General features: G+C 37.3%; 3 protein-coding genes across 9 annotated transcripts in view; all 3 read right to left on the reverse strand.

The window, feature by feature from the left end:
- Positions 1–10,353, reverse strand: part of LOC103385013 (oxysterol-binding protein-related protein 2-like) — a 14,769-nt gene extending 4,416 nt beyond the window's left edge. Inside the window, exons 1-12 of one of the 4 annotated variants that reach the window (XM_025059295.1) lie at positions 10,044–10,353; positions 7,589–7,681; positions 5,068–6,357; positions 4,206–4,512; positions 2,796–2,922; positions 1,901–1,976; positions 1,595–1,729; positions 1,409–1,506; positions 1,131–1,313; positions 875–982; positions 500–589; positions 271–391 (exon numbers count right to left, since the gene is read on the reverse strand). In XM_025059295.1, coding sequence (XP_024915063.1) covers positions 271–391; positions 500–589; positions 875–982; positions 1,131–1,313; positions 1,409–1,506; positions 1,595–1,729; positions 1,901–1,976; positions 2,796–2,922; positions 4,206–4,242 — 975 coding nt within the window. In that variant the 5' untranslated portion in view covers positions 4,243–4,512; positions 5,068–6,357; positions 7,589–7,681; positions 10,044–10,353. The remainder of the gene's footprint in view (positions 1–270; positions 392–499; positions 590–874; positions 983–1,130; positions 1,314–1,408; positions 1,507–1,594; positions 1,730–1,900; positions 1,977–2,795; positions 2,923–4,205; positions 4,513–5,067; positions 6,358–7,588; positions 7,682–10,043) is intronic. The other 3 variants (XM_025059296.1, XM_008318756.3, XM_008318755.3) reach the window with 3 other exon arrangements.
- Positions 10,354–13,148: 2,795 nt separating this feature from the next.
- LOC103385014 (transcription factor 7-like 2) lies at positions 13,149–16,348 on the reverse strand. Of its 3 annotated transcripts, none has more exons than XM_017035778.2 (7): positions 16,048–16,348; positions 14,880–15,353; positions 14,451–14,524; positions 14,269–14,370; positions 14,046–14,193; positions 13,630–13,737; positions 13,149–13,314 (listed from the first exon to the last, which is right to left on the reverse strand). In XM_017035778.2, the coding sequence occupies exons 2-7, from the start codon at positions 15,330–15,332 to the stop codon at positions 13,201–13,203; spliced, it is 999 nt and encodes a 332-aa protein (XP_016891267.1). In that variant the 5' UTR covers positions 15,333–15,353; positions 16,048–16,348; the 3' UTR covers positions 13,149–13,200. The 3 variants fall into 3 exon arrangements, with proteins under 3 accessions (XP_016891267.1, XP_008316982.1, XP_008316980.1); XM_008318760.3 differs by having other exon boundaries at positions 14,269–14,367; positions 14,880–15,361; XM_008318758.3 differs by having other exon boundaries at positions 14,880–15,361.
- A 435-nt stretch (positions 16,349–16,783) lies between these two features.
- Positions 16,784–18,765, reverse strand: LOC103385015 (lymphoid enhancer-binding factor 1-like). 2 transcript variants are annotated; one of them, XM_017035794.2, is made up of 7 exons: positions 18,602–18,765; positions 18,182–18,501; positions 18,020–18,078; positions 17,397–17,492; positions 17,241–17,312; positions 16,992–17,148; positions 16,784–16,887 (listed from the first exon to the last, which is right to left on the reverse strand). In XM_017035794.2, the coding sequence occupies exons 2-7, from the start codon at positions 18,473–18,475 to the stop codon at positions 16,807–16,809; spliced, it is 759 nt and encodes a 252-aa protein (XP_016891283.1). In that variant the 5' UTR covers positions 18,476–18,501; positions 18,602–18,765; the 3' UTR covers positions 16,784–16,806. The 2 variants fall into 2 exon arrangements, with proteins under 2 accessions (XP_016891283.1, XP_008316983.1); XM_008318761.3 differs by having other exon boundaries at positions 17,430–17,492; positions 18,602–18,763.
- Between the last annotated feature and the right edge of the window lie 4,546 nt (positions 18,766–23,311).

Here is a 23,311-nt window from a genome sequence, read left to right on the forward strand (position 1 = left end):
TATATATATATATATATATAGACACATCACACGTAATTACTCATGGCCTACAAGTTGTTGTACTGTGTACTCAATACTCAATGACCGACATTTCGTTGCCAGACTCACTGTTGTTTTGTGTTTCTGTGCAATGACAATAAAGAAAGAAAGTCTAAGTCTGTCTGTTTGTTTGTTTGTTTGTTTCCTCAAAAAATTACAAAAAAAGACCCCCATACATATTTTCAAACTACTATTCCTAGAATGGATGGTGGACATTTATCTTGTTCTCACATTTTTGTGCTTTTTGCTGTCTCCTTTCTTCTCTGACTTCTTGTGAGTTTCATAAGTATGTGGGTCCACACTCCACATGCACTCAGTCCACTTTCCATAAATGATACAACGCTTCTTTTTACTAGACAAAGAGAAAAGGTAAGGAGATAAAGCACGGTTCCAAAAGAAAAAATATTAGGATTAGAAAAAAACAATCAAGAAAAAAACAGAAATGTTGTTGATGTTGTACCTCTTGTCCTGGATGTATCCCTCCACTTTGTGCAAGTCTTTACCAAACATTCCACAAGATTTGAAATTTAACACACACTTGTCTCCCGTGCTGCAGGTGAGAAAGAAAAATATGTTTGTGCTCTAGAGCTTTAATGATTTATAAGCTGTGGTGACTTAGAGCTGTAATATAACATAAGTGGAAATTAGATTTAACATATGTAACTATGCATGAAGTTCATAATTTATATATATATATATATTTTTTATGTAAAATGTCTGCAGAAGAAATATGTAATATGTGTCATGTGTGAAAATGGTAGTGGCATTACAACGATCTCTTTTGTGGTGTAATATGATCTGAGCATGCTGATTGCATAATGTTTTATTTACTTACCTGTGGTTGACTATTTCCACTGTACCATACTGCTCTATCCACAGTTTACCTAGTATAATGTTGTGTACACAACAGTAAGGATTACTCCATGTGTATGCCTCATTGTGCCTAGAGGAGAGGAGCAGATACGGTGATGAAGTGGAATGGCTAAAAATGGTAAAAGAAAGAGAACGAATACTGACAAAAAAACTAAAAAAAAAATAACAAAAGGGTTGAGATCACAGTGATCTTCATATAAACTCCCCTCTTTACTTACTTGAGTAGCTCTAGTGTGATGGTTCCTTTAGGCTCAGCCTCAACACTTTTGCCCCAGAACTTCAACTTAGGGTAGATGGAGCCATGGAAGACAAAGTCTCCAGCCAGGTTCTCTGCATGGAAGGCACTCACAGGAGGATGATGGGATACCTGCTCTGAAACCCATCGGAAACCCTGCTCTTCTCTAAAGGAAAAATAAATAGAAGAAACAAAACCTTCAAACCTGTTACTTTAATCTCACACACACACACACACACACCTGTGTCTGTGTGTAATTACCTAATGAGCTCATAGGTCTCTCCCAGCAAAGGGTTGAAGGGTTTTCCAGTTCGGTCCCACTGAGATGCAACTGCTGACACAGCAAAAGCAGCTACTGCCTGAACACAAATACAAATATCATTATTTTTGGTGTCTGGGCAGGAGTGAGTAAGTGTGTGTGTGAGAATGAGGTAAAAGGGTTGAGACCTGCATGCGCTCTATGGAGTCAGACATAGAGCATGCTCTGTTGATGAGGTATGTGTGTTCCATGTATTCTGTGATTCTCTGGAGAAAGCTCAGGGGCTCATTAAAGACAATGGGCATTGTGATCTTGGACAGTTCCTGAGGGAAAACACAACTTCAGTGCTGTATTCCAGAAAACAAGACACCAGTCAGTTAACCTGTCAGTTAAATATTTTTACAATTGACATTTTTAGTATTTCCCCTAAACTCAAATTTTGTAGTTGTACATTTGAGTAACACCCAAGTAGCATAGCATCTCTCAGTTCTTACCAGTCCGATGCATTTTTTTAGAATACCCCAGATGCTGATGGTGTTTCGGGAAAACATGGGTGCCGGTAGCGACGTCCTGAAATAACAAAGATGAGGTCTTTCAAGAAAAGCAAGACAGAACATACACATACAGTATATAACATATCTTACAAAGAAAACAAAGAGAACAACATACAGATTTTTACAATGAAAAACCACATTTTGATCCATAACTTTGTTATGCACTCTGTTAGGCAAGATAGTATGTACACTTGGCAGGTCCACTGTTAGAATACAACCAAAACTGGTAAGACAACTGCAGCAATTATAACAGCCTATTTTGATAAGCATAACAGACATGCATTGTTAAGTTTATATTGACAAGTTTGAAATTTGACCCCAGTTGGACTGGTACACAACCAAGCTGTAGACCCAAGATGTTGTACACTTACAGTATTTGCATTAACAAAATTAACAGAATTGAAACAAGATCTTTTCTCAAGTTCTTAAAAAACCCAGATAAAACAGACTTTGCAAAAGAAGAAACAACATATAATTGACGCTTCTTCAGCTCTTTCTATAAACCACAGAAAAGAGGTTTTAAAATTCCTACCATGCCTTTAAGTTGAACTTATGATGTGCCAGTTCGCCTGCAGCTATGTTATTTTAATGCTCATGTCTCAGTTTGCTTTTTTTCAGTTTGTGTGAATGTCAAAAAACACAATTTAATGTCTGTTATCAACAACAAATTATATTCCACCGACCATGTATGTTTCACATGTCTAGTTGTGTAAAGGCCATGTCCCTGCCCACAGCTTTAATTATAATCTCTAGACAAAACATTATGCAGTATTGCAGCTACCAACAGACGAAAACATGCTCTGCAGAAAGTATGCGGTGCAGGAACAAGCAGTACCTGTGTTTCTTGATGCCATTCTCCTGAGGCACCGATCCATTGTTTTTCTGACGACTGCTGTCAAACACCAGTGCATCTTTGAAACTGGCCTCTGACACCCCTTCATAAGACTCGTCAGAATCAAGGCCTTTAGGAAACAAAAGTGATAGATGTTGGAAGTTAGAATAAACTGAAAAGGACAATGACTTTTGCAGTTGAGCAAAGGTTCAGTAAGTGTTTTCTTTAAAAACCAGGGCTAAAATGCAGCCCTTATGCAGCCCTGTATAGGAATGACAGGAAAAATTGCCAGATTGTCTGATAGATTATTTTGACAATAAGTATAACCGACTTTTTATGAAAGGAGGGAGCTCTGTGTTTAGCAATATTTAAACAATTTTATTAGAGAAATCACTAGAAGTAAAGAGAGAAAACAAGAACAAAATAGTCAGAGCTGTGTACAACTGATTAATAGGTAAATCTCATATAGGTTGTGCAGGTAAATTGCCAACATTACAGTTTCATATGATTGCAGCCAGCAGAATGTTTTGGCGGACAACTCAAACAAATAGCTGATGGCAACAACTGATGAGGCAAAAAAGACAGACACCAGATAATCATCTCTCACTACTGCTGCTCTTCTATTTCTGTTCCCATGTGTGCATGTGTGTGCAGGGAGCGGTTTTAATGCCAAGTTAGTCCAGTAGATCTGAATATGGTTTTGCTATTAACATTTTTAACATGTACAATACTTACCATTTAAATAAGGTTTTACAGTTTTATTTTCATTTCTAAGATAACAGAGTTAAGTATAGTATGAATAGAAAATCGCAGGTGTGTATTAAATTAACTGTAAATCTATAAATAGCCAGAGCATTGTATACCTTAACATTATAAATGCTCATGTTAAAGAACTGCCTTTCCTTTGCAATTATAAAAGTAGCAATAGATTTAATGACACAATGTACTAGCAATTATACTAAACAACAGGTTGCTACTCAAACATGTATTTGTATTAGTGACAGTACTCTTGTATTTGTTGTAAACACCGTCAGTAAACCTGCTGGCTGGTGTTGGTTTACACATGGGTAGCTTACTAATGCAGACACAACAAAATCATTTGACTAAAAAACAGATGGTTTATCATTTTCCAGTTGGTGGAAAAACTATGCATGTCTCATCCTAGGGAGATTTTAAATTATTAGGAATTAATTCAATCAGACTTTTGAAGAAACGCAATAATCTAATAATGGAATAAAAATGTAGGTAACTTATCTAAAAATACCCCATAGAATAAGGTTTAAGTATTATAAATTTAATTATTTTAAGAGTCCCCACAAAGAATGTGAAGATCAATGTCTTTTGACTTTTTTTACAAGCCAAAACCAATGACTAAACCTTCAAAAAAAATGCAATTGGAAGTGATAAACATACCTGTGACGGCATCAAAGAACTCATCCTCATTGCTCATCTTCTACAGTCAGGGTAGACTAGTTGTTCCTGAAAGATGTTGAACGTCTAGTACATGGTCTTGATGGTACCCCCTCACAATTTGCTCTCGAGGGAGACCAGTCAGTTCGAGTCTTTGCAGGTTCACCAACTGCCACAGTAGATTGTCCACAGGTCAATGTTCAGAGAAGGGGCCTGACAGTCTGATGATAATTATGGTGGACAAAGTAGACGTCTGACAGACCAGACGGTTCAATGTTCTGTTCTCTGTGGCATGAGGAAAATGAGTAACCTGTAGAAGTGGCAACAGTAAAAACTGGTTAGTCTTGAGTTTTAATTAACTGATTAGCTTTAATTGAACTATTAATTAAAAGTTGTTCCTTGACACCTGCTCTTCTCATTTCAGTGCAAATCAGTCCAAATACAAAGAGAAGAAAAATTTGTGGAGATTTCTCATTTCTGCAAAATCTATCACTTGTGAATCCAAGTTGATTTTTATAAATGTTAGTTTAAAAGTTATTCATTTTTAGGTTTAGTACAACACTCTTATTAAATACCCAATTCATAGTCACTAATCTTGAGGCATTAAATCTTCCATATAAAACTCTGCATGAGCAACAAGCTTCTTTTGTACCGTATACCTAGCTGAATGCAGTTTGTTTTTTCCAGAGCTTTAAGAATTACAAGCAACATAACAAGGATACAGGGTTTAGAGGAAACATCTGTTTTTCTAAGTTTTTTGAGACACCGCCTTCTAGTTCTTCACAGAAGCAATTGGCACAAATAGTCATTATTAGTTTATCTTTCAATTTGTAAAAATTGCAGAGTTTCATTTATCTTTACATACCTGTATTCTAGCCCAATGGCTGCAGCTAACTTTTCTTAAAGCATTTGGCTGCATTTGAAGACACACATCTCCTTTTCCCTTTCCTCTCTCTCACTTTTTTGAACTGTGGTAAGGTTTTACCTTTGCCAGACATAGTGTAGGTAACGCCTTCAGCACAACATTGAACTTTGTACGGCATGTTCACTTTTGATAAGGTAAGAATGGAGCACAACATTCTAAAAGCGTATTCAATAATCAACTTTGAACTTTTTTGTGGTGACAAGTTTGTTTGACTCGAATGACCCTCTTTAGGTACAGATTTTTCAAATGGTAAAGTTTTGCAAGTTTTCATTATAAACAAATTTAACAGAAGTCAACAAAAATGCCAGTGGAATAAGATGTTCCCTGCTTATCAGCAAAGGATATCTAGTCAAGAGATCAACTTAACATGTATGTAAAAAAAAAGTCCTTACAATTACACAAACTCTAGCATTTCCATGTTGTGTTGTTTTGTCCTTTCCGCTCAGGTTCATTTAATTAAAATACATATATAAAATATTTAGCAATTTACAAACTTTCGCAAAATATTCACACTTGCGTGAATATGCTCGTTTGCTTAACTTCTTGTTTGTGAACACCTACCACCCATGGCTGAACTCAATTTGCATAAGTAATTACAGTATTTATATTGCTCATCACTCAGGGCAATGCTTTACACGCCGTTGAAAGAGCTATTCAGTCCACATAGAAGAGAGAAACTAAGCAAGACAGAGAAACACAGAAAGACAGACAGAGGAAAAAGAAGGGGGAGGGAAGGAGAGAGAGAGTGAGAGAGAGAGAGTGAGATGAGAGGGAGAGAAAATGAAGCCTTCTGATTGGCTGTAGCACCCTCTCAGATCATACTGCTCTCTTTGCCTCAGAAGCCTATGAGCCGTTACGTAGTCATGACAGTCATGGCACCATGTACACTCCACTAACACACACCTCCTACTTGGGATATTACCCCATTCAGAGAAGGATAATTGTTAGGGGTGAGTGGTGGTGCATGGTTACATTTTTGGTTGATTAGACATATACTTAGCATAATGACCCAGACATTGGCAAATGATTCTTTTATATTAACTCTAAAAACCAAGTCATGTGGCTAGGCCTGGGCTGATAATCAATAAATCCATCGATCACATGATAAATGAAAATGAACTTGGGTCCAAAAGGCTCCTGGTTCGAGTCCACCAGCTGCCAAGTTACCACTGAGGCGCTCTGATGGCACCGTCCCTATACACTGCTCCCCGGGTGCTTATAAGCTGCCCACTGAAAGACAGAGATGAGAGCTGTTTCTATGTGAGATGAAGCCCATTCCTGAGCAATGAGCAGCACACCTGCAAATGCTATAACCAAACACACACCTCTTTCTTTTTTATTTCACACACACTTTTCTCAATAGGTGCCACACCTTTGCAGGCCTTTAAAATCTACCACATGATAATTTCACAAACCTACTGTAAGATACATACAGACAGAATGTTCTAACATGTAACACAGACAAAAATACAAAGGAAAGATGGGAGTGTTTTATTAACAGAAATACAACTAATGCCTAGCAGGCTTGGTGGAGCTAAGAAAGAACTTTAAGTCCCTGGTGAATAAAAAGTGTGATGTCAAAGTTAACAACTGATCCTTTTCAACCATTTGTCTTTTGAGCCTGAACTTTGACAAGGTTACACCTAAGATTTAAGTAATGATTGGAGGGAAGACGTACCCTGTGAGATTCAATGAAGGAGGCAAGACGTAAATTATTTCAGAAATTGAATTTGGTTGATAGAATGACTGAATTCTAATTACACATTATTTTCAGAGCAGCCATAACTCCAAACTCATTAAGAATTCATTTTATGCCCAGGATGCAAGCTGGGTTTTTTTTTTTTATTAAATTTGATCTATAATGGCACAACCATGTGTGTCTAAACTGAATCACTGGAATTTGCAAGTTGGTCACACAACCTGCTAAATACAGTCTGTACCTGAGGGTAGGGAAACAGAAATACATATTATATAACAAGACAATAATGGAGTACAATCAAAGTCATCACCTCACAGATATTGTTTAACTGGAGTAAAACTGAATGTAGAAAGAACAGTAACCCTGCCTTTGTTGCTAAACTAACCTTGACACAAGTCTGATCAAGTAAAAAGGTTTACCAATAAAAACAATATGATATTTGATATCATGAGCTCCACTGAGAGTCTGCAAAACCCAGCATTAATTGGGCATTCAGCCTAGTTTCAGGCACAGTCTTAGGAAGAAATCCTAAGAAAATCCTTAAAAACAGACAGTAATACAAGGTTAAAAGTTAGAAAGAAAAATTAGAGAAAGAAAATTAAATCTGGATTTTAAGAGAGTTGTGTATGAATGATTTTTTTGTTACATTCAAAAACACATTTTCTCTGTGCAAAGATAAAAGAGGGAAAAGAGATCTTTCTTTTTTGACTTCTTTAGTGACCCTCCTGCTACAGAAATGTACAAACCCACTGGAAAACAAACCTTCAATTCAGTACAGTTTCAACCAATGCTAGTACACATCAGGTTTGTAGACAGAAACTCAGCAGCACATCTCAATTTTTTGGCACGTCCAGCCTAATTAGGACACAAAAAGACATGCATTAAGAGCAAGTCTATCCACATGGTTTGGTGCTGTTTTAGCTGAAATCTGGTTTTGCTGGATTCACATTACATGTTTCATCTTTGGATTTGGTCCTGCTTAACAGAACACTTGTAGAAATTGGATTATTATTTTTTATACTGAGCGTCCAAAGCTGTTACACTCTCTAAAAGTGCATCAAAATTTGTTTTATGATCAGACAGCTCAGCTTGTTTTGAAGTGATTCTTCATGTAACACATTTATGTGTAAAATTAAGTGATAAAAATAGGTAATTAATTAAAGTATGGGTTCCCAGGCTTGATCATTTGAGAAATACCTATATAAAGTACATCACCAGTATCTATCAACATCATACTGGTGGTATCTGGAGAAGGCACTGCTGTCATCACCACCATGCCTTGCCAAAATGCATCAAAACTGACAAAATGACTACAATAGCTCTGCATTGACTCATGACTGGGTTATCTGATCCCTGTCATAAATTATACATAGAGTATTGTTTCACTGTTGCCTGGCTGGTTGCCTGGATGAGTGCAAGCTCAAACTTTGCTTATCCCAGGTGGCAACCAACACACAGCAGATATTAGATGCAAAGTAAGGTAACATCACTTGTCTTTTATAAACTGCATAAAGTGCTTTTTAATTTATTTTTTTAACATTTTCTTGACCTAAGCTGGTTTAACAACCAATGATGGTTGAGCCAAAAAAGAAAAATACTAAATTGTACACTCTGGGTTTCAGGTTTTCTTTTTACTATCTATTGTTTGGGCCACAGCAGCAACATTAGGTTATGTTGTGTTGAAATGCACTCTAGGCCATGCATTGTGAAATGTACTTCCTGTTCCCTTAAACTTAACAGAAGCAGAAACTATCTACTTTGTGTGAATGCAGAACTTTCCCATGTAAAACATCTTCACAGCCATGTTTTCTATGAAAGAGAGCTGACCTACCACGCAGTACAATGCTACTTTGTTAATGGCGATCATCAGCATAGCAACTGCCTAGGGGGCCAATTAAAATGCCTTCGGGAGGAAGATAGATAACGTAAGAGCATAATGTAGGATGTCTCAAGTATTGAATCTCACAAGCATCCTATGTGGAAACCATATGATGACAAGATAACAAGAAGACAGTCTGCAATCTAGTGTGGATATTAGTATTCTAAGCTTATCAACAAATGTGTCTAGCTTGCCTTTGCTTCTGCAGATGCTATAAATTCCTACTGGTGTCACAAAATTGTTTTATATGTATTTTACTATCTAACTTGATTTTTGGAGGTTAAGAGGTTACATATTTTGTCTGCTCTATATTTGGGTAATGTAAAGATGTATGCATCAAACACAAACAATACAGTGTGGCAAAACAATAAAATTACAAAGACCCTGAGCTACTAATGAAAAAAACAACAATCCTTGATTATACTTTTAAGCTTAATTTTGAGACGAAGTTAGATTTTTAAATTCCAAGTTAAGTTCCAAGCTAAAATGATTCTGTTAATAGTAAAGTTTTGGCACACTAAAAATAAGACAAAGGTTTACCTCAACACAAACTCCCTGCCTTTGTGTAAGAACTTTATTTTACTTCATCGAGGGTTAGCGTTTGGTTGAATAACAGAGCATGCTTCAAAAGTGTCAATGACCTAGTGCTAACAAAAACGCCCTAAACAGTTTTTGTTTCATCTTCCGCTGTTTATCAGAAAAAAGTACAATAGTCTAAAAACAGCAACTATATTGGACCTATAAATACTGTATTTAAGTAGAGGTTAAAGTGACAATACGTTATATTACATTTGTAAGTCGTAACGGTTTGACATAGTATTTTTCTTTCAGCCATTTATTTACTCTACATTTTACCTTTTATTGTCACCTTATAAAACAGACACTTATCGCTTTCATAACAGAAAGATTGTTAACAGGGCTCCCTAATTAACTCCTTAGAAAATCCAAGGAGTACGTATTACTATACTTTCTTAACAACTTAGCTGAGTATCAATGACAATGCCACTATTGGCTTGCTAACATTAGCGTATTCAGTCGTGGATTTAAAGGCGGATGACCACATTACTGACTATTTTAAACACAAGTAGTACAGCTAAACAAGCTAACGGAAATACTTTTGAATCGAAACAACTCTCGCTAACATGACCGTTTCCAACTCAGAGAGAACGTCACGGGAGTCCTTTGACAGCTAGCTTTGATGTTAGCGGGCGGGCTAGTTAGGTGGCTATCTGGCGCAGCTACTAAACTGTTTTGGATAAATAATAAAATGGTAACATTTTGTGAGTGAAAACTAAACAGAAGACTGAATGCTGGGTAGTAGAACGTCAAACAACTTACCTCAAAGGCACGTGTGCTAGTAGAATGTAGAGTCTAATCAGACAGATGAACAGGAATTTACTATTTAGTCTTTCGGTTGACACAGAAGCGGAAGTGGCTAGTTGAAGGGGCGTGGTTGAAATTTGATTGACGTCACCAAAGCCCAATTGTTTATCGAAGAGGGGATATTTCACCAATAGAAGAGAAGATATAAGGAACTATAATGCCCCCATTTTTGTTTAGGTTTTAGTTGTGATTTCACCATATTATTTGTTCTTATAATTTTTAGCTAACATTTATGGAGTCGGGTTTTAGCGTGAAAATATAATTGGTCAAATAACTATTTGTTAAATACATTACAGCATAAACAATGCTCAATCGCATGTCTTAGTTTCGTTTTTTGTTATTCACTAATATTTTGTAATCATTTATTAGTTCTACACACAAGTTCAAAAATATTGTATAAGATGCCATGTATGTGGCCCCTGAAAATCACACCCTGAACTTGTCAAATTATAACAAAATAAATAAATAATACAGTATAACAGTTTCCATTTGACCCTTTGGATAGTTTGTTTACTGTAAGATGAGTTCATGCAACATCAGCCTGTCTAGAGAATATCATCTCTCTCATTAATTATGTAGCCAGTTAGTCACTGATATGTTTGTCTTCCCTTCTTGCCAGCTGACACACAGTCATGCATAGGGTCAACATCATAAGCCCAACACAAATTCAGTGTGCCCTTACATATGAATTAATATTAATAGAATTCCTATCTTCCATATGAAGTTTTATGACCAAGACCCTTGTCATTTGAAAAACATAATGTCTGCTTCTCTAAAAAGCAGATTGTCTATTTGTTGTTTGCACAGGGTGTGGATTATTAGACTACAATTAATGACAATGAGCATTGTTCCTCTACTGTCAAACCAGTGACCAGTGTTGGTTCAAATGGTGAACACACTCTTTGGCTATCATTAGAGTTTAAAAACCATATGTTTTCATAGGATTTATAGTTTGACCTAGACTACTAGAGACAACTGGTAATTCTGCATTTAACGGTAAACCAAAAACTACTTCTAATGTACTGTCAAGTCAACTGTCAACTGTCCCCTTATCTGCCCCTTATCTGCCTGGACAGATGGCTGGTCACTTGAGTCCAGAGGAGCCAGAGATTATTTCCTCTTGGAAAGGAGTTATTTCTCGACCCTTGCCAAATGCTGCATCAATGTGTTTTGTTAGGGGGTTCCTGTGATGTTGCCTGTCATATATATTTATTTTCCTTTACTGTATATAGTTTTAATAAATAACATTGACTTACACACTGTTTGCCACAATTATCACAAGTACATGTATTCATTTGTAGAACCTCTTTAGCAATGATTTGTCATTTGTTGTTGGCTGTAACCGACGGACAAGCATTGCTCTTCCTTTTGCCACCATTACATAACAGTTGGGTGTTGCAATGAGAAGAGAAGAGAAGTGAACAGAGAGTGGGAAGAGAAAAGGCAGGAGAGGTGGAGGCAGAGACTAGCCGGACGGAAGACAGACTGGTTTTTATTCACACTCAGCGTGGGACGTACTGTTTGAACACACACGCATGCACAAACAAAGTCGAGCACTGTACATACAGCTGATCACACTGTCGTACAAACATGTAATAATGGGCTAGTGGTGTTGTCTATTAGACAAATGTTTGAATAGGGCTGCATTGTCTGGGCACATTCTTTTTTTTCTGAGTCAGCTGGAGATATAAAGGCTAAGTCTCGTTTATGTTTTCATTTGTTATGACCCAAATAGAGAGGACATGACACAGCAACAGATGAAGAAGACCTGGCACATGAAACAATTATGATGTTAACCAATTCATTTAAAGCACACACAACTTAAATATACATTAAGTCTTTGCATTAGAAATATTGAAATATTTACAGTAAATAACTGATCTCCTTATTTGGTACGAGGCTTAAAACTGCCCTTTTACATAAAACCTTAAATCACTGCCTTGTCTTTCAAATTTTGTTTTATGAAATTACTTTTGTGCTTCTCTTTGCTTGACATACTAAACTACAGATTTAATTGTTCACCACAAGAGGGAAGCACATTTCACCCATTTATCAGTGAGTTTTTACCTTTTGGCAATACCTGGGCCGTTTATTTATTTAGTTATATTGTATAAAATCTTTTTTTCGAAATGTTTCTTTCTATCTGTGGCATACAGTGCAAAAGAAAAGCTTTTTGCTGACAAACTGGCAAACACTGTTACGTATTGTCGGCTCAAATTTCATGTGTGCTCATTTGCTTCCTGTCTACAGAGTTTGAGAACAGATGTTCCTACATCTAACCCTAACCCTAACCCTCATCTGTCTTCATCATTTCTAGCATGTTTTGTGCTGTAGGGTACATCACTGGAGAAATTACTGCACTGCAAGTCAGTAAAAATAATTTAAATTGATATACATTGTACTGTATGCAGTATGATTTCACACTCAGATAAAGGCAACTTACTTAGTAATCTTAAAAAGAAATGCAAGCATGGCAAAATGTAAAACTCTTAACTTCCAGTTACTTCCAATAGACCTGATGTCTTGCAACAAGTAATGCCATTAAAGGGACAACACTGCCTTTAATGTTAACATTTTTCCCCACCTACCACCATAAATGGATTCAGTCAGCTCAGCACTGCATGACAGTTGAGGTAATTGTGTTTTCTCTGAGAGGTTTGTACTTTGTAGTTCATATTGATACCTTAGCCATCAATACATTAGCCAAGTGAATGACTCAAGTGTAGGAGTATTCCCTACTTAAGCCCTTCTTTTAACTTATCTTTATTAAATGTTTAGTTTAGTCTCCATTTGCAGCTGTAAGCACATATACATTTAACAAAATGTGAGGTAAACTGGTCAGTGTGAACAAAGCCACAGGAATCACTTTAATATGTATTGGCTCATTTATTGAGTTGTGGATACAGTGACGGAAGGTCACCGGTGAACATCACATCTCTCACAGAGGGCCGTAGATTTACACCCTTAATTGACATTTGGAGTACATTTGAACATGAATGGTTGCTGGTCTTTAAACATAGACCTGCCCAGGACTACTAATTTGTCCAGGATGTACTCTGGTCTTTAACCTGGAGGTAGGTGGGACTGACTCCAGCAGTTGCAGGTAAAGAAATTATTTTGTCTGGGAGGTAGATGGCGAGTAAGAACGATCAATGAATGGTGGACTGGGGGGCTCATTAGACCGGATGGGATAGTTCCTCCTCCTAATCCGTTTCCTCTTTTTGCCCTGAACAAAGCCAAAAAAAAAAAAAAAAGCCAGAAAATTATTTCAATGTATGCCTCATAATTTGGTAGCTGTATATCTGTCAGTAACGTATCTTATCCTTTATTATCAACATTGGGACATTGATTCAAGACACTATTTATTTGTACTGGGTCAGAGTGAAAATGGCTGTGAAAGGTGAATTTACTGAAATGTAAAACAGTGTGCTGTGGTCTCCAGGACTACAAGACTTTCGACAGCAGCATGTTAGCACAGACTATAAACCACGTAAGTCCTGGATCGATGTCAGATGTGACTTGTATTTAAAGTGAAACATACATAGTTCTGACGTGATGACCACCACGGGTATTTCTCAGCGTGGAGCTTCTTTAGATTTTCAGCCATGTCATGGTACCTGGCTTGTTCGCTGTCCGACAGCGACCTCCACTGGACACAAAGCAAGCACACTGTCAGCACACGTGTAAACAGCCACAAACGGATCAGAATTTAATTGGACAAAATGCTAATTTTATGCTTCACACAGCATTTAGTTTTTTCTTCTGTTACCACATTAAACGACCGAAAGCTTTTCCCACTCTTCACAGGAACAACAACTTCTGTGAGATGTGAGATCTGTCTCCAGACACGCTGTAGTTTTAGAAATGTAGTCTTCGACACCACTCAGTGAAAACTCGTGAACCCATCATCAAACTGAGCTGAGGATCACAAGTCAAACACATAGCAAAGACACTCACTCTCTTCCCAAGAACTGTGTTCACCAATGCGTTATCACAGGAGTCCAGTTGAGCCACAATGCTTGCCCTCTGGTCCTTCATGTACAGCATGAAAGCATTGGGAGGCTTCTTCACATACGGGTGATTTTTATCCCCATCGCTGACATGTCTGGGTGAACATAGAAAGACAGTGAGAGACCAAAGTTTACAGACCACCACCACAAACATCTTACATCTGACTTACCCCAATGTGAATAATTCTTCCGACGACGGAGGTTTTGTTTTAAGAAATGGTGTTTCTTCAGTTTCAGTATCTTCATCAGAGATCACAATGGGCTCACCTCTGCTGTTACACCAATGGAATAAGACACACGTTGGCAAGTGTAAAGAATGGGTTTGCATCTGGGTAAACTGTATTTCACTTACACTTTTTCAGTAGGTGTCAAATGATGCCCCAGGTTCTGCCCCAGGTTCTGAGGGAGTGTCATCAATTGCACGTCCTTGTAAAAACAATACACAAACAATTTACAATTTAACAATTTACATTTAAATTTTAAATTTTAGTTATATGACTGAACAATGAACGTATTTTTAGTAATTCACTCGAACCCATGTTTAACCGAAACCTATATGAACATTTAAAAGAAAGGTCAACAGGTCACAGGCTTGGGTAATCAAGGAGCTTCCACAAATCGTATGCCTAACGTGAGCAAAGGTTGTTTACAGGTCAACATTAGGAAAGTTGAACTTTAAGGTGATTCTACGGCAATAAATATATTTTATTGTCTATTTGTGTCTAAATATACACCTGTACCTTTAAACGTGACCACATCCTCCACTTGTTATTTATCTCACCTGTCCCTGGCAGGCGTCAGTGTCATCTGAAATGTCATCCGCATAATAACTGTCTGTAGCTGGCCTCTCAACAGTCAGCATTTGATCAGCCATTAATGAGTGTCCCAAGCCAAAGGGAACATTTTCCGGTACATATCCATCATAGCCATCATTCCAGCCTCTCACTGGTGGAGGGTGGGGGTCACACCCATACCCAACAGCATGGGCAGCATGAGCATAAGTCAGAGGAGGAGGGTGTGCTGGAAGATGAGGAGGAAAAAGAGGTGGCAGAAAACGCCGAGGCAGAGGAAAATGAGGAGGAGGGTTGGGGGCAGCAGCCAACACTTCATTGTAGATGGCGTGGGCTGTGTCCAGCAAGTCCTTCTCATCCATCTGGTCAATAACCCTGTGGAAGACTGAGTCCAGATCCATGCTGAAGCGATTGTTTGTGACTCGGTCCCTATAGCCTCTCATGATGTTGTCTAATATTTCCACCTGAAATTCTGAGAGATAAGTGAATGTACAACAGATAATGACACTTCACCACATCATCAGATAAAAAACACCAGGGAATTAAAACATGACAAACCACACTTTCAGAAATGCCAGTTTATATATATCACACACAAATATTCTGGAAATCAAAAGAAGAATTTCTGCCTGAAGGTCAAAGGTAAACACCTCGGCTGAAAGTTCAGTTTCTGAGCCTTCAGGTGGTAAAAACAGTTCCCAGTCTCATCATATACATTAGCAGGCCAGACTGTATCTGTCCAGGAACACAAGTGTCTATGAGTAAGAAGACTGAAAATAAATATAAGCAGTTTTTAAATATGACGTTGCTAAGAACTTATGGCAACACAGTTTTAACCCCAGTATCCTTCAGTCTAATAACACACGTTTCATAATAATAAAGAACACTGCCATTTCACTGTAAGCTACATTTTTTTGTGAGAAAGAAATGTGGAATTGGCTAACAAATGTACAATAATTTTTAGTTAAATAAATAGGAGAATATTTGTTTAAGAGGAAATGCTAACTAAAAAGAAAAAACAAAGTCTCTGTCCTTTGCTTTTCTTGTGGCTCAAATAAGTAATTCTGCTGAGGTGCAGAGATAAATCCTTTCCAACTCATGAGCAATGGCTAGAAAACATCATGTCCCACTGAAAACTGTATAACATCAGATACTTACATCAGTATTCCAGAAAGTATTCCAGAAGGTATGGGGTCCTTTATTGAAAATATCCCAGACTGAAAATTTCTATCGTTTAAAGTTTTGTTTGATCTTTGATTTATTTATTTATATACCTTTGCAGGATTCATTCAAGTAATTTTACTGATTCTGTTGAAGTGATCCACAACAGTTGGCCTCCTCATTTGGTTCCTTCTTTTAGAATGTTCCTTCTTCTGTTGATTCTTCTGCTTTTCAGAGGAGAGGAGAGGAGAGTCTTCTGCTATCCAGTTCTTTTAAGTTTCAGACAGAGTGGCTCAGAGGTTGCTACCTTTCAACTTTTTAAAAATGTAAGTTGATTTTGATTTGAAAGGATCAAAGACAGCTTGCTGCCTTTAAAGCAAAAAAGATGTTGAGGAATTGGAAAAAAAAGAGATCAACAAAAAAAATCAAAGGAATGAGAAGCAAACATTCTTTTTGCCAATTTTTTATTTACATACATTTTCATACATTATTACATTCACATTAATTTGAAACTGTCATAGAGACATCACCACCAGGGGGCGTTTTAGGCTACCTTCTTCTTCCGTATTAGAGCATTCTTTTCTGTGTTAGTGGCTTCTTCTTCTATATTAGTGCCTTCTTTTGTTCTGGCCTGACCAAAAAGAAAACATTAAAATGTGGTGACCCTGTGTCCTCATTCCCTGCATGTGTATGTGGAAATGTGTGAGGTGTGTGTGAGTAAACTTGAACATACCTGGTGGGTTTTTCAGACCATGGTTAATTCTTCACATGAATCTTCTTCAGCTTCTCAGCTTCTCTAACATATTTGGCCCGTTTTTTGGTTGACAGAGACCTCCACTGTGATGAAACAACAAACATACTGTCAACACACACACATTGACTTAAAATTATGTGCAAAAAAAAAAAAAAAAAATAACAAGGTCAATATCAAAGACACCCACCTTTTGGCTGAGGGCTTTATTGACCAACGCAGCATGACTTGACCCAAGTTCAGCCGCAACCTTTGCCCTCTCCTCCTTTGCGTACAGCATGAAGGCATTTGGAGGTTTTTTGGCACCTGGCTGACGTTCATCCTGTGCGCCCCTAAACCTTTTAGTTCTGTAAGAACATAGAAAGATGACAGACTTATGAAACTGTGAGGAAGGAAGAGGTGTAAATCCTGTTCTTGGCTGATGATGCATCTGATTTACTCTGCTGGAGTGATGGGATCAGTGGCAGGTTTAACATCAGACCCAACATCGAGAGGCCTCTTCCTTAAGATTCTACATGAAAGAGAAAATTATAATTAGTGGAATTGAATGAAATTAGTTCTAGAGACCTTTTATGATGTTAACTGTCAAACTAACTGCTGATCTGTTGTAACTGCACTAGGGACTTGCCTTCTTGGCCTTGGAGAAGAAGGTTGCACAGGAGTCTGGTCTGATGCCTGACACGACTCCACTCTACTCATGCACCATGGAAACCAAACACAAGTTTAAAAACACGTTGAGTTATTTCTAGATATAACTGGTACAGTAGGGAATATAATTGTGTGTCGTGTTAGTTTATTGTAGCATTAAATATTTAATTTTTTTACCAAAAATGTTTCCATTGAAATGTGGTTCACCAATGTTTTACTGATGTAAAAGCTGTGCTCACTTTCTTGGGTCACGTTCTTATTTAGCAGACCTACTTTATCTTATCAACCCTCGTGGACCCAAAAAGAGGCTCAAGACTCAGGCTTTTTAGAAGTTCCTTTAACCATTTGTTAACATTATTGTATGAGTGTCAGTTTGAAGACTATCAGGACTGATATAAAAACTGGTTGTAAGAATTCCAAAAGAGTCAATTCATCATGAAGGTCTTCAAGTCCAGACATCTGTGGGCCTCAGTGACTGGTCTAAAAACCACTGATACCCCTGATAAGGAAGGATCCAAGAAATCCTACCAGGTTATTAACCAAGTCCTAACTGGTGAGTCTGTTACTTACACTATTCCAGATGTTTTCTCCTCCTCCAGGTCTTGAGGAACGGTCATACAGGGCAGATCCTGGAGACACAAACATAGCTAAAGGTTGGAGTTTGAGCTCGAAACTAGAAACCGTGGTTAGACTAAATTGAGGAGCCTCACAGAGTAGAGAGTGGAACCTCACCTGTGGTCTAATGTGGCTGTCCATGGCACAGGGCAGTTGTTCCTGGTCGTTTATCAAGGGAGTTCCCATTGCCGTGGTCCTTTCTCTAAAATTCTGATCAGACCTGAATGGACCTGGTACCATGACAACGTTCCAATCACTATCATTGGTCAAGTCTACCACTGGCGGAGGCCTCATTTCACCATACACTTCCCTGTAGATGGCATGGGATGTTTCCAAAAGCTCTTCAGGATCCATCCGGTCAATAATGGATGAAAACATATTGTAATACATGGTGTGGCTGTACTCAGACATTGTCTTGAAGTTGATTCCTTATCAATCTGTGGAAAAACATTGAGTTTAATTAGTAAAATACTGTGGATGAAACGTAAAAATATCACCAATGTGGACCACAAACTGGTCCAGAAGAGTGATACTTGCCTTTTACTGAATGCTTCCTCCTGGTTCCAGGGCTTTGTCCTGACCTCCTCCTTAGTTAGTGTTTTCAGATAAAACAATTCTAGTCAAATGTCAGGGGTATAGGTCTCAGCCCCTATATACCAAGCAGTTTGATGTGCTTTTTACATTAAAGTTTCTTCTACATCAAAGCAGACTTTTTTCTGCCTCTCTAATCGGAATCTGTGGTGTGTGTAAAGGGATCAAAGACGTTTGACAGCCCAGGTCACATGACGGTCTGATGTGTTCCGTTGTTCACATAGTCATGGTTTTGTCATGTACACATGATATATATATATATATATATATACACACACACACATACATACATACATACATACACAGTATATATATACAGTATATATATATATATGGCTAAATAATGTTTTTAGATACATATCTGTGTAAAAAGATATGTAACTGCTCAATACTTGTAGTCTAATGAGTGGTTGATTAGCGTACACAATCATGATTTATCAAATACATAACTGAGCTCAATTAATCATGATTAATAACAAATCTTACTAACTATAACATAAATAACCACAGGTAGACATCTTTATTTCTTACTAATCCAGCAGTCATTTTCTATTGGAATGGTATTGTTAGTGCAAGATGTTTACAGCAGCAGAATAATCTTTCAACACCAGATGAAGACAAACCAAGCTGGATTCCAACAGACATTTTTATTTGAGAATTCTATGACAAACAGAAGGCATTTGTAATATCTTAGTTTGCTACATTGTTGCAAAAACAAAAATCCCCTGTCCCTTTAAAAAGTCCACATGGATAAAGGACCATTCCTTTACATTTGCTCTTTTTGTCCCTTCCCTCCTCCCCCCAGCCCCCTGTCAATTTCAAAATGCACTTTTCTGTACAGAATAAAAAGCTCCAGAGAGGGCTACATATTTTCTGCAGCGACCTGGTTTCAGATCAGCTGCCGACATTCAGCTTTTCTCAGAGAAACAAAAGGACAAAAGAGTAAAAATGTTTTTTTTTTCCTTCTTCTATCAAGTTGCAATACGTTGTTCAGTCAGTCTTGAAGTGAATTTGTTTAATTAAGCTTTCATTGCATTCTCATTTAATTCATGACTTCATTTTAAAAAAGGTCCATTTGTCATACGGTATAGAGCAGATATACAGGCTGTGTGGAAGTCACACTGTAGCTCATAATATATTCACAGCTGGGAATTCATGTACATATTGCCAGAACATATGAATCGTATGGAAAAAACACTAAAAGACTGAAAAGGTTCGTGTCACTTTACAAACAGATTGACAGAAACACAGGGAACTTTTGAGACCCATGGTTCGTGCCATGTGACCTGTAAGAACTCAACTGTCATTGGCTGGTGATTCTGAATGACCTGTAATGACTGTCGGCTGCGATGACTGGTGCTTATAACCTGAGAGAATGAGCACGTGTGGCTCCGGACGAATAAATGGAAAAGACCTGTGACATCAGGAGACACCATGGATGCTGAAGTTGTCCAAGTGTGAAGGATTAGTCTTGAAGTTAAGGTGGGATGGAAAGTCATAAAAGCTAAGTATTTACAAACCCCACATTCAGAAAAGTTGGAAAATCTCAAAATGCTCCTAAAATCAACATCTATGATTTACTCGATTCTCTGCTCAAGGAACAAATTTAAAAAAATCTTTAACGTGGGGTGTAAAAAAAGCAACATTTCTGTGGGGATAAATGGGGATTATAATCATGTACTGCTGATGTTAATGCTGCAGATCAACAGAAAACTGGCAGTTTGTTTCAACATCCTTGACATGGTCTCAACACGTCACTCACATCAGGTGACATATTATACAGATAAAATGTGATAATTAACAGGATCACTGAAAGAAGACATTTAACTAAAGTGTACGTCTCATTTTACACTCATTAATGATCCGTTCATGCTGACAATAGTGACAGGAAATTGTTTTTGTTGGTTTTTTTGCCACAAAATACACGTTTCCGTTGTGTAAATCACACAATCACACATCATTCTGCACCTACGTACTCCAAGGCCACGAGAACAATTCCAAATTTCCTGTGTTGGAATTGTCATGCAGTAAAGTAAAGGCACGAACATAACCTTTAAAGAAAGACTGGAGCTTTTCAAACTCTTATTCTCAATATTAAACAGCAATGTTGCATTAGCTGCAGTTACTGTTTGGCATCTGTGCTTTTATTTAGGAGTGACAAAGATATTTGCTCTATTTCCCAACCGAAATATCTCATATTTTAGATGAAAGAAGCAGTGCCAGACAAACTTTCCTGCTTCTTTTTGCTGCTTACATTGATAACTAATGTATGCAACACTTTTATCACCAATTATTCTATCTATATAAAGTGGTTTATTTCTATATTTGTACATATATTTTCCAATATTTCCTCAAACAAAGCTCATGACTTTGCATCTCTAACATACATCACTGATTGTCTTTGATTGAAAACCTTGACATTTGAGATTGTAGGCATCTTCAAATTTGTGTGCCTAAAATGTTGAATCGTATCTGTCGTTATACTATATTTAAACTGACAAGTGATGTTATGTAGTTTCAGTTCACAAAAGTCCAGGAATTTTGTTGGTTCTTAATATTTAGCCAAATCACTGACATAGATGCAGCGAACCACATGACGACACAGGCAGTGGTCGTCGATTGAGGTCGTGAAAGTTAGAAAAATAAAAGTAACCAATCTATAAAGGAACGGATGTGGACTTGACCTCATTATCTGTGCTTTTCAAAAAACTCTTGAAACATTTGAATGAGTTTAATTTCACTCCTGTGGTCTGAATCAATCCCACTTCTTGGCTTGAATAAAGAAAGAAAGAAAAGGCTTAAAAGCAGCAGAAATGTGGTCAGAAATCAGTCGTACTATTTCAGTAGCTTTGGAAGCAGAAGTTGGATTTGTCCCAGCAGTGAGGACAGGAAGAGAGAGAGAGAGAAAGAGAGAGGGAGAGAGAGACAGCGAGTGGTGTTTGGACTGTGGGTTTTCCTAAGTGTGTTATTTAAATACATGCACTATTACGTTAATGCCCTATTTTAAACTGCTAAGTCATTCAAATGTGCGTTTAAACGGATGAATGTATCCGTTCGGTCGATGCGTCATGGAAAGCCTCACTCTCAGTAGCACCATGATAACTTAACCCAAGGCTAATAATCAGTAAAAACATTTATATTCAAAGCAAAAAAAAAAAACAAACAAACAAAAAAAAAAAACGACAAAAATAATTTACCCTCCAAAATACGACGACCCCTGGTACGAAAAAGGAATAAAGTCCTTTTTCTGTAAAATCTGTAAACCTTTTTATCCTTTATCTGTACTTGGATATAGAACTCAACCTGATTAGAAAACATGTGCATCAATTCAATTGTAATCACCTAAAGAAAAATAAAGGCCTGCTGGGATTGTTTTCGTATGGAGTCCAGTTTTGGTGTGAGCTGAGTAACAGGCAGTCTGACAGGCACTTTGAGGATTTGCAGGTTGTTCAGTAACACAATAACATGCAAACAAATAAAAAAGGAAAACAATTGTTAAAGAAAAAAAAAAAAGCTTGTTGCCAGCTTTTCCATTTAGGTAATAATAAAAAAACATTTAAATAACTATTAAGTGAGTTAAGATTTGGAGTGTTGTGATTTTGTTACAGCACCACATTTTTTTTTCACTGTACCGCAGTAGCTCTAAAACACAAGGCTAGTTTCATTTAGGGAAGGGGGAAAGAGGAATTTCCGTTTCTGTGTTTACTGGACGGAGAAAAGACAAACCGCAACATCAGAAAAGTGGAATATGAACTGTCGAATGTAGACATTAACTTTACACACGTCACAGGGACAAGAAGAGCTTTGGGTAAAAACTGGAATGTCATGACTGATGTTCTTTATTCTGGTTGATGGTGAAGAGGTTTGGACACAGAGTCACTATTTTCCTGCCTCCCTGTTATATTACATCCTTCAAAGCAGGACTGTCAAAAGGTCTAAAACATAGTAGAGCAATTGGTGGTGGATTTAGTCATTGAAATGCAAAATATTCAGCTGAAACACAGTACTGTATTAAATGGAGGTAAAGCTGTACCTTGTACAATACAAGCTAAGTCTATGAATAAAAGTTTAACTATACAATTAATAATTTCATGTTTTAACAGCAGAAGCACACACATCTATCTGCTGTCATTCTGTTCCTGCAAAATAAAGACATTTTTTTTAGCTATATTTAGGAATGTTAATTACTCTCAATTAATAATGATTAATTGAGAGTAATTACAATTACAGTTAATCATGATTAAACTTAATTAATCCACAGCTACCCTGTAACAAGTGCTCCTTTATTAGGAACTGTATGGCTTGACCTTTTTATTTGACAAAATGCAGATTTATTCTCTGCGACGATGACAGGTATTTAACGCAATCGCAGTTCGTAAAATACGTAACACAAGCCGCGGCCTTATATCTGTGAAATAAAGTAATGAAGAATTGAGGAATGATCCGGTTTAAAATCTCCTGTTGCAGAAGCAGCTAAATAATGTAATAATACAGTACAATAGCTTAAAGTGAGCAAATAAATTAAAAATGCCAGAATCTGCCTACAATTAGCTATGACTTAGCCAGAAGACACAACACAACATGTTATATAAGTTAAAAGATTTATAAAGTTAAAGTTTATTATCTACATTAAGGTAAAAATTCATGTTTGACTAG

The sequence above is a fragment of the Cynoglossus semilaevis genome, chromosome 10 (assembly GCF_000523025.1).
Source record: "Cynoglossus semilaevis isolate Cse_v1.0 chromosome 10, Cse_v1.0, whole genome shotgun sequence".
In the NCBI taxonomy this organism is placed as follows: Eukaryota; Metazoa; Chordata; class Actinopteri; order Pleuronectiformes; family Cynoglossidae; genus Cynoglossus; species Cynoglossus semilaevis.